Source organism: Nematolebias whitei, chromosome 10 (assembly GCF_014905685.2).
Source record: "Nematolebias whitei isolate Nwh7 chromosome 10, NemWhi1, whole genome shotgun sequence".
Lineage (NCBI taxonomy): Eukaryota > Metazoa > Chordata > Actinopteri > Cyprinodontiformes > Rivulidae > Nematolebias > Nematolebias whitei.
The window spans coordinates 48,847,405-48,864,439 of NC_056507.1; the positions used below are offsets into that span (position 1 = coordinate 48,847,405).

A 17,035-nucleotide genomic window follows, 5' to 3' on the forward strand; every position below is an offset into this window, starting at 1 on the left:
GATCGGGGCCTGCCCTGGTCCATCGGCTGCACCATCTACTGCTGTCCCGTCGGAGTGTACCAACGACCCTGCTGTGTCCGGCGGCTCTCGGATTCAGGCTCTTCATTCTGGACTTCGCGGCGGACGCGCGCGAAGCTGCGCTTCCTCTGGCCGGAGGAGGCGAAGGCCCGACGTAAACAACCTGAGGCCGCTGATCAGCGTCCTCCCCTCAACTTTTCCCCCAGCTGCTGGCCTAACAAGGTTTGCTCTCCTCAATGTGAGATCTTTATCAACCAAAACTTTTATAATAAATGACTTCTTCTGCTCCAATAACCTGGACTTCTTGTTTCTGACGGAGACCTGGCTTCCTCCTGGTGAGTCAAGCGTTTTTACTGAACTTGTGCCTGCAGACTGTACTTTTCTTAACTGCCCGAGGCCATCTGGAAGAGGTGGAGGAGTTTTAGCTCTTTTTAAGAAAATTTGGAAATGCAGACTGCTTCTGACAGCAGCTTTTGAGACCTTTGAGCTGCTGCATTTTGAACTGGGCCGCTCCAAACCCATCCTGGTTGCTGCTCTTTACAGACCCCCCAAATCATCAACAGGCTTCATCAATGAACTGTCTGACTTTCTCACTGGAATACTGTTAAAATACGACCGTGTGCTGATTCTAGGGGACTTCAATATACACGTCTGTTGCCCTGAGAAGCCTTTGGTGCAGGACTTTCTAAATCTGATCCACTCTCTAAACCTGGTGCAAAATGTTGTTGGCCCCACGCATCAGCAGGGGCACACTCTCGATATTGTTTGTCTTATGGTGTATCTGTGTTAAATCTGGAAATTGGGGATGCTATCATATCCGATCACAAACCCATCTCATTTGAAATCTCTCTTGCTCGTGAGTCTAAATCCCCCACTCCACCTAGGACCTGTCGTGTATTCAACCCTTCAACCTCTGCTCGTTTTTCCTCTGCTTTTATCACCACTGCTGTTTCAACTCCTGATACCTCTGCCTGTGTCAGTACTCATGAGCTGCTTAGTCACCACAATGAGACCTGCACCAAGATCTTGGATCTGGTGGCCCCACTGAAAGTCAGGAAAGCAAGGAGAACCCAGTACCCGTGGATAAACGAGACCACCAGGGCAGCGAGACGACTGTGCAGGAGAGCAGAGCGCAAATGGAAAAAGGACCAACTCCAGGTTTCTTTCATTTTGCTAAAAACCTGTTTAAAAAATTACCAAAACACCGTCAAATCAGAAAAAAACAAATACTTCTCCCAACTGATCAGTGAAAATAAAAACAACCCCCGCACCCTTTTCACAGCAGTAAATTCCATTCTTAATGGCCCTTTGTCTGAATGCATGGACGCCTCTGTGGACGTCTGTAACGACTTCACAAGATTCTTTGTTGGTAAGGTAGAGCTGATCAGATCTTCCATCCCCCGCTCCTCAGTTGACCCATCGGTTTTTGTCCCATGTTCAGCCACTTTCAGGAATTTCAATCCAATCACACTCCCATTGTTAAACAAAGTTGTTGGTCACATGAAACCCTCAGGCTCCCCTGCTGATCCAATCTCTCCCTCACTGTTCAAACAGGTTCTACCAGCGATTGGGCCCGCTGTTCTTAATATTCTTAACAGTAGCTTTGCTACAAGCGTGGTTCCACAGGCCTTTAAAAATGCAGTAGTCACTCCTTTAATCAAGAAACCTGGACTTGACCCCTCAGTGCACTCAAATTACAGACCAATCTCAAAGCTTCCCTTCCTGTCCAAAATCCTAGAAAAAATAGTCTTTACTCAGTTGAATCAATTTTTAACTGAGAACAAAATCTTTGAGGTCTTTCAGTCTGGTTTTAAGCAACTCCACAGCACAGAAACAGCTTTGGTTAGGGTTTGCAATGACATTTTAACTTCAAACGATTCTGGTCACTATGTGGTACTTGTACTCCTTGATCTTACTGCTGCTTTTGACACCGTCGACCACAGTATCCTCATCTCACGGCTCGAACACTGGGTTGGGATTACAGGAGCTGCTTTAGACTGGTTCCGTTCTTACCTCTCTGACAGGACTTTTTGTGTCAAGGTTGGTGAAAGTCTGTCCACTTCGGTCCCTCTTTCCTGCGGGGTCCCACAGGGCTCGATCCTTGGACCCCTTCTCTTCTCGCTCTATCTGCTCCCACTGGGATCCATCTTAAGAAAACATGCCATCTCATTCCATTGTTATGCCGATGACTGCCAGATCTACCTGCCACTGAAACCAGCCAGTGCTCGTTCCATCCACCCTCTCCTCAAATGTCTAGATGACATTAAGGCATGGATGACTTCAAATTTTCTCAGTTTTAACGACCAGAAAACTGAAGTCATCGTCTTTAGTCCTAGCTCAGCTGCCTCCTCAGATCCTGCAAACCTGGACTCACTTCAGCCCTATCTCAAGCACAATGTTAGAAATCTCGGGGTGGTCTTTGACTCGGATTTCAAGTTTGACAAACAGATCAGTTCAGTTCTGCAGAAAAGTTTTTTCCAACTGCGGCAGGTAGCTAAGCTCAAGCCAGTGTTATCCAGACCCAACCTTGAAACATTAGTCCATGCCTTCATCACAACCCGCCTGGACTATTGTAACTCACTTTATGCTGGGGTCAGTCAGGCGTCCATTTCACGTCTCCAGCTCGTCCAAAATGCAGCTGCTCGGCTTTTAACTGGTACACGTAGGTCTGAGCACATCACACCTGTTCTGTCCTCCCTTCACTGGCTTCCTGTGCGATCCAGAATCGACTTCAAGATTCTCCTCCTGACATATAAGTGCCTAAATGGCCTCGCACCCCTCTACCTCTCCGAGCTCCTGGAACCATATGTTCCGTCTCGGGCCCTGAGATCATCGGACCAGCTTCTTTTGGTCGTTCCAAAATCACGCCTGAAGCTCCGAGGGGATCGAGCTTTTTCAGTCAGAGGTCCCAACCTGTGGAACAACTTGCCCCTCAACATCAGGCAGGCCTCCTCCCTCCTGATGTTCAAATCCCTCCTTAAAACGCACCTGTTTGCTCTGGCGTTTAATACTGTGTGAGTTAGTTTATTTTGTTCTGTGTTACCGCATTTTAAATTCTGTTGTTTTATGATTGACGTTTATTTTTACTGCTTGTTTTTCCTTAGTGTGATCATTAGTGTGTGTTATTGCTCCAGTAATTTTAATTCTGTATGATGTTTTTGTTTTGCTGTCTATGTTTTGCTACATTTCTGTTAAGCACTTTGATAACAGTTTATCTGTTTTAAATTGTGCTCTACAAATAAAGATGACTTGACTTGACTTGAATCCATGACGAGCACAGAAGTCCAACAACAGAACACCACTCTGGTTCAGATCAGGGGGGCCGTTCCTCCCAACCACACCCCTCCAGGTCTCACTGTCATTGCCCACATGAGCATTGAAGTCCCCCAGCAGAACAAGGGAGTCCCCAGAAGGTGCACTTTCCAGTACCCCCTCTAAGGACTCCAGAAAGGGTGGATAATCCGAACTGCCGTTTGGTGCATAAGCACAAACGACAGTCAGAACCCGTCCCCCCACACGTAGGCGGAGAGAGGCCACCCTCTCATTCACGGGGGTGAACCCCAATACACAGGCACCAAGTTGGGGGGCAATTAGTACGCCCACGCGTAATGGGCGTGAAAGTAATCCCTGAGGATAAAAGTTTTGTTGGTAATAGATCTTGCGTTGACCAAACACATCCGGATATTGTCCAAAGTGGAGCCAGCAGCAGTGGAGTTAGCGCGCGCTAATGGCTGCAGGTTTTCAATAACAGCCCTTCCAGGTCGATCCGAGCTGCGCAACGGCTGACGATTAAAGCTGGTTACCTGGTCCGGGCCCACAGGAAGCTGGTGATGGAGACCATGACCGCTGGCTGGAGAGGAAGATGCAGCGCACAGAGCTTTCAACTTCACCAGCTGACCAGCATGTTTTCCCCAGCGTCTTAAGCGAGATCTCCGGGCAGCCAGGTGAGGAGCGCAGCGAAGGTAAGCTGGCACGTCCACCAGCGGGGGGGGGGGGGGGGTTCCCAGAGGTACGCTGATAATGGTCCAAATAAGCACCTTCAGTGACAGAAAAACGAAGATTCAAAAGTTGTTGTCTGTCATACACCAGCAGAGAGTTGATGTCACAGATGTGAAATGCAAAAAACAAAAATAATCTGAACACCATCAGCAGAGGTGGATTGCAAGCCATGTACACGGGTTAAAGACTTTATTTTCCTCCACTCCCATCTTCTGCAATCCTGAGCCCAAGAGACAATTTATTCTTGAAGTTGATGCCTCTGACACAGGGGAGGGAGCTGTCATCTCAAAGAGCTCCCTCTGACAATAAAATTCACCCCTGTGCCTTCTTCTCGAAACGACTCTCCCCTGCCAAGAAGAACTATGATGTGGGCAATAGAGAACTACTAGCAGTAAAGTCAGCCTTGGAAGAGTGGAGGCACTGGTTAGAGGGCACGGAGACGCCTTTTCTAAAATGGACAGACCATAAAAACTTAACTTACCTCTGAGACCCCAAGCGACTGAACCCAAGACAAGCACAATGGTCTTTATTATTTTATCTGGTTTAACTATGTCCTGACTTTCCATCCAGGTTCTAAGAACGTTAAACCGGATGCTCTCTCACGCTAGTTCTCCCCTCTGGATGCAGTCGATGACGCAGAAAGCATCGTTCCCCCCCTCCTGCATGGTAGGAACACACCTATGCTATTGAGAAAGAGGTTCTTGAAGCCCAAAGACTAGAACCTGACCCTGGCTCAGGCCCGGCGGGAACTCTGTTTGTGCCATTGTCTGTCCGTTCCCAGGTCTTAACTTGGCTCCACGTAAGTAAGTTCTCATGTCACCCTGGTGTCTCCCGCATGCTGTCTTTAGCCAAAAAATACTTCTGGTGGCCATCCATGGCCCGTGATATTAAAGACTTTGTAGCTGCTTGTTCCACCTGTGCTAGAAATAAACCAGGTAACCAACCCCCGGCAGGACTCTTACAACCATTACTAACCCCCAGCTTACCCTGGTCCCATATATCAATGGACTTCATAACCAGCCTTCTTCCATTTGAAGGTAATAGTTAATCTCACCATCATCGACAGGTTCTCCAAAGCCGCTCATTTCATCATATTACCCAAGCTCCCTTCTGCATTTGAGACTGCTCAGTTAATGGTCCAAAATGTGTTTAGAATTCTTGGCATCCCTTCCGATGTCGTCTCGGACCGGGGGCCCCAATTTATTTCTCAGGTTTGGCGCAATTTTTGTAAGGCCCTGAGGGCCTAATCCAGTTTAACCTCTGGTTATCATCTGCAGTCTAATGAACAAGCAGAGCGATGCAACCAAGAACTAGAAACCTCCCTCAGATGCGTAGTGGAGAGAAATCCCTCTGCTTGGAGTAATCACCTGGCCTGGGTGGAATATGCCCACACCTCAGCGGCAATAGGTATGTCTCCATTTGAAGCATCATTAGGGTCTGCCCCTCCTTTGTTTCCCAGTAAGGAGAATGAGATCGCTGTACCATCGGTACAGCATAATTTTTGACGATGTCGAAGAATCTGGCGTCAGACCAAGGCGGCGCTTCTTCGATCGGCCAACCACAACAAACGTTTTGCTGACCGCCACCGTTCTTCTGCACCAGCGTATCAAGTGGGGCAAAGGGTTTGGTTATTGACCAGGGATATCCATCTGAAGGACACCCCGAGAAAAATGGCCCCACATTTCATCGGCCCCTTCCCCATCAAAAGGATAATCAATCCCTCTGCAGTCTGGCTCCAATTGCCCACCTCTATGAAGATTCACCCCACATTCCACGTGTCCCAGGTAAAACCTGTTTCCCAGAGCCCTCTTTGCCCTCTGACCGACCTCCCTCCACCTGCCCGGCTTATCGATAACCATCCAGCCTTCACCGTCCGTTGCATCCTGGATGTGAGGCGCAGAGGCTGGGGCTTCCAGTACTTGGTGGACTGGGAGGGATATGGCCCGGAGGAAAGATCTTGGATACCACGCTCCTTCATCCGCGACCCCAGCCTCATCTCGGCCTTTTTCAGGGCTCACCTTGAGAAAAGACACGTCGCCGAGAGGCGATTCTTTGAGGGGGAGGGGGGGTACTGTGAGAGTATGACCTTCTGCAGCTCCTGGATCCAAGATGGCCACCAATTAACACCACCTGCAGGTCATCTAGTCATCAGGGATCCAGCTGTACTTAAGGCTGCAACCGAGCTCTACTCTCCGCTGGAGCATTCACCTCCCTTCATGGTAGTATGCTTCTGGCCTTGTTATGATTAGAGAAGGAGTTGTCTAATCTCTCTATTTTTGTATCGCAGTTACCTATGTCTCCTCGTGCTCTACCATGACCTGTCATTCTGGACACCAGTGCCTCCTGGATCTCCTTGCCTTCCAGTCTCTTGCCCAGGATTCCTCTCCCGGGGCTCCTCGAACCAACACCATCCTCCCTCCATCTCCAAGACCTGTAAGGAAACAGAATAATCAAATTAATACTCAAAACTCACCTTGCCCCTGTGGATCCATCTGACGAATCTCCTCCCGTTCCAGGGTTCCTGTGGAGTGTCAACTGTTACCTTTTCACTGTAAATAATAAACACTGTTAAACTTTTACTCCCTCTGAGTCTTGCTTGTCTCGGTCTCGGTCTAGGTCTCCTGAGTTATGACACATTAAAATTTAAGGACAAAATTTAACCTAATTGTTTTCAAGTCTGCATCTTATTGTAAAAGCAGTTTCAAAGATTACAGCACAGTGTGATGTTTTGTAATTTTAACATGAACCTTGTGCATATCTGCAAATAATAAAAGTGAAGATATTTTTTAATACATCTTTTTTGTAAAAATCTAAAATGGAAAATACATGAGTTTAAGCAGGCAGGGAAGGCAATAAGGTAGGATTATGAATTAGGTTTAAAAGTTACAGCTCATGAGGTACTCCATTAGAGCATGACATCTCTTCCACAACATCGTGTGGCAAAGCCTTCAAGGTGTTCTTCTTCTAATATGTTTAGTGGTGGCTAGTAAATAGCTTAAGGGAGCACTACCACCACCAAGTGGTAAGACGAGTTAGATTCTGGTCCCCGCCTACAGAGCCGGTCCAGAAGTGTAAATGAAAACGCGACGACAAACGAGCTGATCTGAGCTGACCCGAACTGACCTGATCCGCACTGTAACAGTGGAAAAGGGGTATAAGCCCCTCCATTTGCAACTGGGTACTAGACTTCTTAACAAACAGATCGCAGTCAGTGAGGATCCACAACTTCTCTTCCTCCACATTAGAGGATGACATTTTTTCGGGAGTACTCCCGGTCACGTGAATCCGGCCGGATTCCGGCGGGACCGGAGTCAACTTTATTATAACTCCCGTTATCGGGACCGGACAGGACGAAAACTTAACGGGAGCAGACGGGAGCGGGAGCCAACATAGGACAAAAAAAGAAATAGGCAAAAAAAAATAATAATAATAAATTTCAGACAGGCGGCTGCGCCAACAGCTTCCGGCGCCTTTTCCAGCAGCTACTTCCGGCCGCCTTTTCCAACCTCTTTGTTTACTTTATCAACCAACATCATGGAGGGAGCATACGCCAGCGGAGAAACCGAGAGGGTAAAAAATATTTTGCAACGCAAAGTGCGGAGAAACCGAGAGGGTAAAAAATATTTTGCAACGCAAAGTTAGGAATAATGACGCATCTGTTAGGTTAACAGAACTGTCAGGGAAGGCGCTAATAGTTCAGAACTTTATGAGAGTCGATTGTGACGGTGTGAAGACGCTCTACGCTGCTTGCAAAACATGTTCAGTTATAATAAAGTACGCCACTGACTCGGGGACGAGTGGTCTGAAGAGGCACACTTGCAAGGCTAATTTCGGAACGAATCAGCCAAGCATTTCTTCATTCATTAAACAAAAAGTCTCGTATGACCAACAAAATAGCCCGCATGTGCGGCGTAGATTTGAGACCATTTGCTGTAGTAGATGGGAAAGGTTTCATCGACGTCATACAGGAGGCAATCGACATTGGAGCAAAGTATGGAAACAACGCTGAGGCACAAGACATACTGCCATGTGGACGCACGGTCTCCCGTCATGTTCAAGGAGAATACGATAAAATTAAAAAAATGGTCATGGAAGAGCTCCATCAGGTATGTCTGTCACGCTGCACTATTTTATAATACAGTACAAACATTTTACCTTGACATCATGCAGTAGTCTAATTATAGATTTCCTAACACTAAATCTGTTTTTTCTCCTCCTTTTAAACTGCTTAATCTCTCAACTATAAATTAGTCATCTGTTTTACATGTAATATACTTTGAGAGCTAATAACAATATACGTAATTCCTTTGGTGCAGACTAGAGACCATGCAATCACGACAGACCTTTGGACAGAGGAGAGGACAAACACACACTACATCACCGTTACAGTCCATTACATCTTGGATGGGAAGATGGTGAACCGTATTCTGGCCACAAGGGAGATGGAGGGTGTCAAATCTAATGAACACATCAGAGGGACTGTGGAGAAAATCCTTCAGGTATCTCACACTCAAATGAGATAATTATCTTTATTTACATGGCATATTAGCTTTGTAGAGCTCTAGTATAGAGCTGTATGAATGGGTAAATGAGGCACAGATTGTAGTGTAAAGCGCTTTGAGTGTCTTGAAATAAGACAAAGGCGCTATATAAGTACAGTCCATATGCAATAAATATTGCCAATTAATTCGTAAAATTGGGAAAAGTATGAGAACATGGTGCAGCAATAACAAGAACATGTCACAGAAGGAACAATAGAAAAGACAAATATATATATATATATCATTCAACCTTTACAGGCTAACCTCATTGAGTCACGAGGACTCATTTTCAAGAGACCTGTTCCAATCCAGACAGACAGAACATATAAAGTACAGACAACAATAACAGTTAACGATAAACTACAGTAAAAATACAGTTAAAATAAAAGTAGTGTCTAAAAAAATAAATCAATGTGCCATAAAAAATGTAAAATACTAAAAACAAGAATATATTTGCTTTGAGATTTTTATTGACATTAAGAAATGTTTAAAACCCCTCACAATAAATTAAGGTGGACAACTTCAGTTCCTGCTGAAAGGTGTTCCAGGTTGCAGGAGCAGACTAACCTGGAATATAAATCAGTGCATCAGTAAGCGTGTGTCACGGTCCTTCGCTGTACATCAGTCTGTGCCATGGTAGGCAGCAACTTAGGCAGACTACCATAGTATTTTACCTTAATTGCAGATGGAGTTTTCCTTCATTTGATACACAACACATGTGTAATATGTTTTGTCCTAATGTAGTACTATAAATTTATTGAAAAGTGCTTCGTACAATTACATGACTGTTGATCAATCTGTTTAATGATCATCATATGTCTGGTCTTCTTATTTGCTAAGTTTTTGGTTTGTCTTTGTTTTGTTTTTTTACCTAACAGGAATTTGGCATCCTGAGCAAGCACACTGTGTTTGTGACAGATAATGGCTCAAACATGATCGCTGCTTTCAAGGATTATGTGCGGCTCTCCATAATATCAACTTGATCTTAAAACACGTATTTGACCACTTGGATGAGGACAACCCAGTACACAGCAGCGTCATCAAGCTGTTTAAGGACACAAAGACCCTGGTCACACATTTCAAAAGGGCAGGGTAAGATACATAAAATCTTGTCATCTCTGCCTGGTGAGGCTGCTTAAATAATCATAAAATATGATAAGTGAAATAAATAAAGAAAAATTGAGGTACTGTAATTTATAACTGCAAAGGTCACATTTTCTTGACTTAGTTTCAGTTGTAAAGCTCTTCTTTTTAATAAAATATTTTTTCCAAAAGAAAGGCCAATAAATTGCTATTTTTATAGTCCCTGTAACCCTATTTTGACTTGTGCACGGTCTTCTTTCAATTTTAGGTTACAAAAAGCACTGGACCAGTCACTGAAGCAGGCTGTGGAGACGAGGTGGAACACCAGACTTGCCATGCTCCAGTCAATAAATGATGCTCTCAAGTCTGGTAAGCTGCACGACATCCTGCTTCGCAGAAGCGAGCTCCGTTACCTCAACAACATAGACTGTGACCTTCTTGAGGACGTCATCCAGCTCCTGAAACCTTTTGATGAGGCTACCAGGCACCTCTCCATCCATCAGGCACCCACTCTTCACCTCGTCCTCCCAACCAAGGCAACCCTGCTGCAGGGTTTGTTGATCCAGGATGGAGATAGTGCAATTGTGAAAGAGGTAATTTAATACTTTGTTTATTTGTATTGTTTAGTTTGATCATTCAAGTAGCTAACAGGAGTTTGGCCCTATTCAACAACAGTGATAAAGGCAAGAACAGAACTGAGTCTGATGTTTTCCAAAAGAAACATTGTACAAGTTAAATTTGAAATAAATTTAAAACTCCTCCACGCCTATAACAAAGCACAGTGCCTGTCCGCCTGAGAATTTTTTATGTCCTGTAATAATGATGTTGCATACATCATTATCATATCACTGCATGTGTCATCATGTGGTTTCACTCCTCCTCTAGCTGAAAGAGAAGTTGGCCCAGGCAGTGGAGTTGAAATTCAAAATCCACCTGTACCATAAGCTAGCCACAGCTCTCTCTCCTAGCCTGAGGAGTTTCTTGAGGAAAACGCTCTCCGGTCAGGAGTATGAGGAGGTCATCAACACCCTGGCAGCACTCACAGAAACAGCAGGGACAGAGAAGAGAGCGAGAAGCCTTGAGAAGAAACAGGGTGAGTAAAACTAGCATCAACAGAGCACTCACAGCAATTCTAAAATGTAATAACAACATTTCTTCCTATCATTTATTTAGAGGCATTCATTCACACACACGTCTGTATAATCCAATAGGTAATGTCCAATACAGGTAATGTTCTATAAGAATCTCTCTTTTTTTGTTGTTTTTTCTCTCCAAAGGTCCACCCCGAGAGGCAGTTCCCAGTCCCACAGAGGTGCACGACTTCTTTTCCTTTTGTGTTGAAAAGCAGCAACAGGAGGGGGACAGTGGTGGTATTTCAGAGTCATGGGGCCGCCAGTTAGTGGTACAGTACATGAGTGACTCTAAGTTGACAGGCTTCCAGTCTCTGCTCAACTTCTGGCATGAGAGGTCTGATGGGCTAGTGCCAGTTGCCAAGAGGCTGCTAGCAATCCCAGCAACAAGCACTCCTTCTGAGCGTAGTTTCAGTGTTGCTGGGAGACTGATTGAGGAGAGGCGTTCCACCCTCAATCCAGAACATGTAGATGAACTTTTGTTCCTACATAGCAACTTATAATGACAACTATTCACATGTGCTGAAGAGTGGGAAAGTAGACTGATATGCACGGTGGCTGACAGACACACAGCAAACAGTTAAAACGTGCTGCAAACACAGGAATGAATCAAATTCCAAAACAAAAAAACAGAAAAAAAAATCTGCAGTCACAGAAAATAGATGACACACAATCAAAAAAAAAAAAAATGCAAAGGAAAAATGCTTCAAATACAAATAACACCAAAACAACTGCTGGTCTGGTCAACAGCATTCTGCCAGGGGACTGAACTTAGCGGTTGCACAAAGTAGAATTCCTCTGGTGGAGATGATCACAGCCACAGAATCAGCCATCCGCAACAACAAAATTAAAGAGGCTGAAGCAGAACAGTTCAGAATCAAAGTTTCAGCCTGCCTCAGCAATGCCAAACCACCACCTTCCACATCAGTAGAGAGGAGAGGGATGCACTCACCACTCTTAGCAAGGACAAAAACATCATCATTCTCCCAGCAGACAAAGGAAGGTGCACAGTGATTTTGAACCAGAAAGACTATCATGAGAAAGTTATGACACTCCTTAGTGACTTAACCCCTTGTGAACCTCTAAAAAGAGATCCAAGAAGTGGTTACAAGAAGAAATTAATAGATTGCCTGAAAATTTTGGAGCAGGACAAGGCTATTGACCGCTTTCTGTACCACAGACTGTACCCAGGGGAGGCCACACCTAGTCTGTATGGTTTACCTAAAATCCACAAACAAGGTGTACCTTTAAGACCAATCGTTAGTATGATTAACTCTGTCACTTACAATGTTTCCAAATATCAGGCGTCTGTACTCATCCCTTTAGTTGGCAGCTCAGAACACCACATACAAAACACCATGGACTTTGTGGACAAGGTGAGGGATGTCATCATGGAGACTGATGAAACAATGGTCTCTTTTGATGTCACATCACTCTTTACGTGCATTCCTGTTGATGATGCAGTAGAGGTGGTCAGTTTAAAATTAAAATCAGACACCACTCTGAGCAGCAGGACCACGCTTTCCACAGAACAACTGTGTCAACTCTTGAAACTGTGCCTGCAGTCAACCTACTTCACATATGGGGAGCAATATTATAGGCAGAAACATGGGTGTGCTATGGGGTCTCCAGTTTCTCCTATTGATGCCAACCTGTACATGGAGGAGGTAGAAAAGAGAGCCTTGACGTCCTTTTCAGGGACACCACCAAGTCATTGGTTCAGGTATGTTGACGACACCTGGGTTAAAATTAAATCTCAGGAAGTCCAACATTTTACTGACCACATCAACTCTGTGGATAAATACATCAAGTTCACACGAGAAGATGTAAAAAATGACAAGTTGGCTTTCTTGGACTGTGAGGTCTCAGTCTCTGATAGAGGACTTTTGCAAACCGAGGTGTACCACAAACCCACCCACACAGACCAGTATTTGCAGTTTGACTCCCATCACCCTTTGGAGCACAAGTTAGGAGTCATCAGGACTCTGTACCACAGAGCAGACAGCATCCCCACTAGCTCAGGAGCCAGGCAGAAGGAGAAATCCCACACAAGACAGGCTCTAGAGCAATGTGGATATCCTAACTGGGCCTTCCTGAAAGCAGAGAAGAAACCCAAACAGGACTCCAGTCAGCCAACAGGTGAAAAGGGGGAACCCAGACCCAGACCAGTGGTCATTCCGTATGTTGAGGGAGTATCAGAGAAACTGAGACGTTTATTTTCTAAACACAACGTCCCAGTGGCTTTTAAACCCCAAAATACATTACGGCAAAGACTGGTTCATCCCAAAGATCCAGTCCCCCGGCACAAACAGAGTAATGTTGTGTATGCTGTTCAGTGTCAGGAGGGTGATCAGTCTTACATCGGGGAAATTAAACAGCCACTGGCCAAAAGGATGGCCCAGCACAGAAGATCAACATCATCAGGCCAGGACTCTGCGGTCTACACTCATCTCCAGGCCAACGGTCACTCTTTCAAGGATGAAGATGTTCACATCCTGGACAGAGAGGACCGATGGTTTGAGAGAGGAGTAAAGGAGGCCATCTTTGTGAAAAGAAACCGTCCATCATTAAACAGGGGTGGAGGCCTCCGGGTTCAACTGTCCCCCTCTTACAATGCTGTGATTGCTAGTATCACTCAGCCCTCTGTGAACAGTAAACAGCCATCAGTGTGTTAATGACCCATTGTTAGGCTGATGGTCCTTCTTGAGCATGTGATCAGCTGGTTCTGGTTGTCAGCAGCAAAACTGGTTGATCCACTCTGAGACGGTGCTATTTAAGAGACTGAGCTGAATACAGCACCTCAGACTGAGGAAGTCTCTTGGATGAGAGACGAAACGTTTCTACATTATTTTTTTTTGCTTTGTTTTGTTTTCTGTTTTTTTTGAATGTCCAGAGGACCAGATTGAACTTTCTTGGATTTTTCTACCTGGATTATTGAGCATGCATCAGGATATTTTTTTGTTTAGTTTTTTATTTAAGCAATTTAAACCATGACAGGAACGTTACTGTCTAAAGGGAAGGAAACAATTGCTCAATAAATTAGTAAAATGCAACTTGTTATGTTTGGGTTCTTTCATCTAAGGTAGACATGGTGTGACCCATGCACTGGTTTAGATTTTTTGTTTTTACTGTAACTGACCTTCAAAAAAGCCAGAAACAGGGACTCAGCAGCTGATCCTCCGTAGAAAAACTATAAGGACTACAGGCCATGGATTTGTTTTGTGACTTTAGTGAAGGTTTTTGTTTGAATTAAGGCAATAAATGCCTCCATATTTCACCACAGATTAACTCTTCCTGCCATATCTTTTGAAATCAAACTGCAGAACACAAAGTAATTTAAAAAGGAATGGTTAGAAAATCAATTCAAATTCAATGCATTTCTTAAAAATTAAATGAAGAGGAAAAAAAAAACAGGAGCAGGAGTCATGTTACCAGGAGCAGGACAGGACAGGATTAATTTTTTTACTCTGGACCAGGATTGGGACAGGACAGGATTTTTTTCTGTTGGACCAGGACAGGACAGGAGTGAAAATCTACTCCTGTGTCATCCTCTACTCCACCATAACCCTCAGCACTGGCTCCCCTCAGGGATGTGTGCTGAGCCTTCTCCTGTTCAATCATCTCATGTATGATTGTGCACCTACCTATCCAGTCTGTCAAACTGTAAAGTTTGCAGATGATACAGCGGTGGTGGGATGCATCACAAACAACAATAAGTCCAGCTACAGGCAGGAGGTGGAACACCTGGAGAGTTAGTCCAAGGAGAATATCCTTCACATCAATGTGAAGAAGACAAAGGAGATTATCATGGACTTCAGAAGGAACAAAAACAAATACCACACATCACCACCCCCACCCTCACCCCCACCCCCACCCCGAACATAGGAGCATCTGCAGTGGAAGTGGTCTCTAGCTACAAGTACTTGGGTGTACACCTGAACAACTACCTCAGCTGGAGCAACAACACCACCAGCCTGATCAAGAAAGCTCATCAGAGACTCTACTTCCTCAGACGGCTGAGGCGAGCTGGTCTGGGAAGCTCAGTCCTCACCTCCTTCTACAGGTGTGCAGTGGAGAGCATCCTGTGCTCCAGCATCAACGTGTGGCATGGAGGCTGCACAGCTGCAGAAAGAAAAGCTTTGCAGAGAGTGGTGAAGGCTGCACAGAAGATGTTGGAGTCAGTCTCCCCACCATCACAGACATCTACACCTCCAGATGCAGGAAGAGGGCCACCTGCATCATGAAGGACCCCACTCAACCAGCACACACACTTTTTGCCCCACTTCCCTCAGGAAGGAGGTTAAGGAGCATTAAGTGTAGAACCACTAGACTGAGGAACAGCTTCTACCCTGAGGCTGTTAGACTCATGAATATCTAAACAGGATAATCACTGTGAAAAATCACATCATGTTGCTGTGTTCATGCATGCTCAAACCAACTCATGTTCATGCTGCTATTAGGCGTAATGTTTTTATTAGAGATGCACCAAGCCACTTTTTTTTTTAACTTCCGATCTGATCCCGACACCTAAATCTGGAAATCGGCTGATACCGATCCAGTTCCGATATCATCATCATCATTGTTTTTATATGAGGCTGTAATAATCTCCTCTCAAGTACACTTTGTACAAATATATGCATGCATGTCCAAAAAGGCAACTTGAGGTAAATTGTATTAATGTTGGATAAGTTTCAAATTTAGAATTAAATTCTGCTAACACAAAACATGTTTTTTCTAGCTTTAAAGTGGATTTTAAAGTGATTAATTTTAGTGATTTTTTTTTTGGTTTGAAGATATTTTATATATATTATTAAATAAGGGGCAGATATAAGATTTTTTTTTCTTCTTTCTGCACTCTTTTCTTTCAATGTTTTCTTTTTGATGAATTTGTTGTTTATTTCTGTTTCTTTTAAATGAATGAATAAATGAATTAAATAACATAAAATGTTAAATGGCTTCAAACATCTGCTAAGTTCATGGCATAAACAAACAGACATGTTCCTGTTTTTAGTTTTTTACATCACTTTATAATGTAGCTGTTTTTGTTTCTTTTTTTTAATATATATAATTTTCTTGTAATTTTCACTTCATATGTTTTTTTATGATTGTCTACTGTTGTACTGATAAATATCTCCTGGAGGGTAAACTATATTTTGGTTGCAAGTCTCAAGCTGCAAAATCCTTCGTTTTCTACAACTGATAGCAGTTTGTCATGAATCATGATGAAGTTTAACAACTTCTCTGTAAACATTTGAGCTCCGTGGCTTCAGCGATGTCTTCTTCTTGTTCAATCCGAAGCAGGCAGCCTGACTTGGGGCAGCCGCGCTCAGTCTGCCCCTCTTCAGAGACGGGCAGACTGAGCGGGGCAGATTGGATGCAGCTGGCCGGGGTCGAGTTGCCTGTTGTGGGTTGAGCAAAGAGCAGCGCCCCGCTGAAGCCACGGAGCTCGAATGTCCAATGTAAAACTAACTTTACTGCGGTTTAATGTGGTGCTATGGCTCTGCAGACATTGCACATTGTTGTCTTGTTTTGTGGTGTTTCTAGTGTAAAATACTTCCACACAGTGGACATGTTTAGATGAAAAGTTTGTTAGCTGTTAGCCACAGTGCTGCTCACTGAGTCCTCACATTGTAGCTGACTGCAAACTATGAACACGATTTCCTGAATGTGAGGCGGGTCTTATTATTCTGGGTTCATGAAACAAGCCGCCGTTCAGGAAATCCATTCCGTAGTTTGAAGCCAACTTGCATAATGGATCGTAAATCTCTGCAGGTTGTGTCGAAAAAATCCGATACCTAAATTATGCTGGTATCGGAGGCCGATACCGATACCGGATCGGCCCCATTCCTAGTTTTAATGCTTTTAGTGCTTAGTGTATATTTAGTTGATGTTTTTCTTAGTTCATATCTTAGATCTTATTAGTGTTTATCTTTTATTTTTATTGTTGAAAGTAACTGGGATCCTGTGTACATAATCTCGTTCCACCTCATGTACCACATGAGTTGTGAATGACAAATAAATCTCTCTGAATCTCTGAATCAAGCATTATCCATGTTTTGAATGTGGTTTCACCAGCAGGTTCTACCTAGACCTTACTGGTACTGCCCAAGTCATTTACCCATCATACTCTACAGTTTCCACAGAAGTTGTTGACTTCCCTCATGCTACCATTTTGACTCATTTCTGTTCAAAAGTGTTATAAATTTGAACCAATCATCTTTTTGTTTCTCTCAACTTTTCGGTTTTCTGTCACATATCAGCTCA

At 44.2% G+C, this 17,035-nt stretch overlaps 1 protein-coding gene across 1 annotated transcript in view; it reads right to left on the reverse strand.

The window, feature by feature from the left end:
• Window positions 1–17,035, reverse strand: part of spg11 (SPG11 vesicle trafficking associated, spatacsin) — a 413,741-nt gene that overhangs the window by 232,081 nt on the left and 164,625 nt on the right. Inside the window, exon 13 of the mRNA XM_037683759.1 lies at window positions 6,598–6,623. Within this exon, the coding sequence (XP_037539687.1) occupies window positions 6,598–6,623 (26 nt within the window). The remainder of the gene's footprint in view (window positions 1–6,597; window positions 6,624–17,035) is intronic.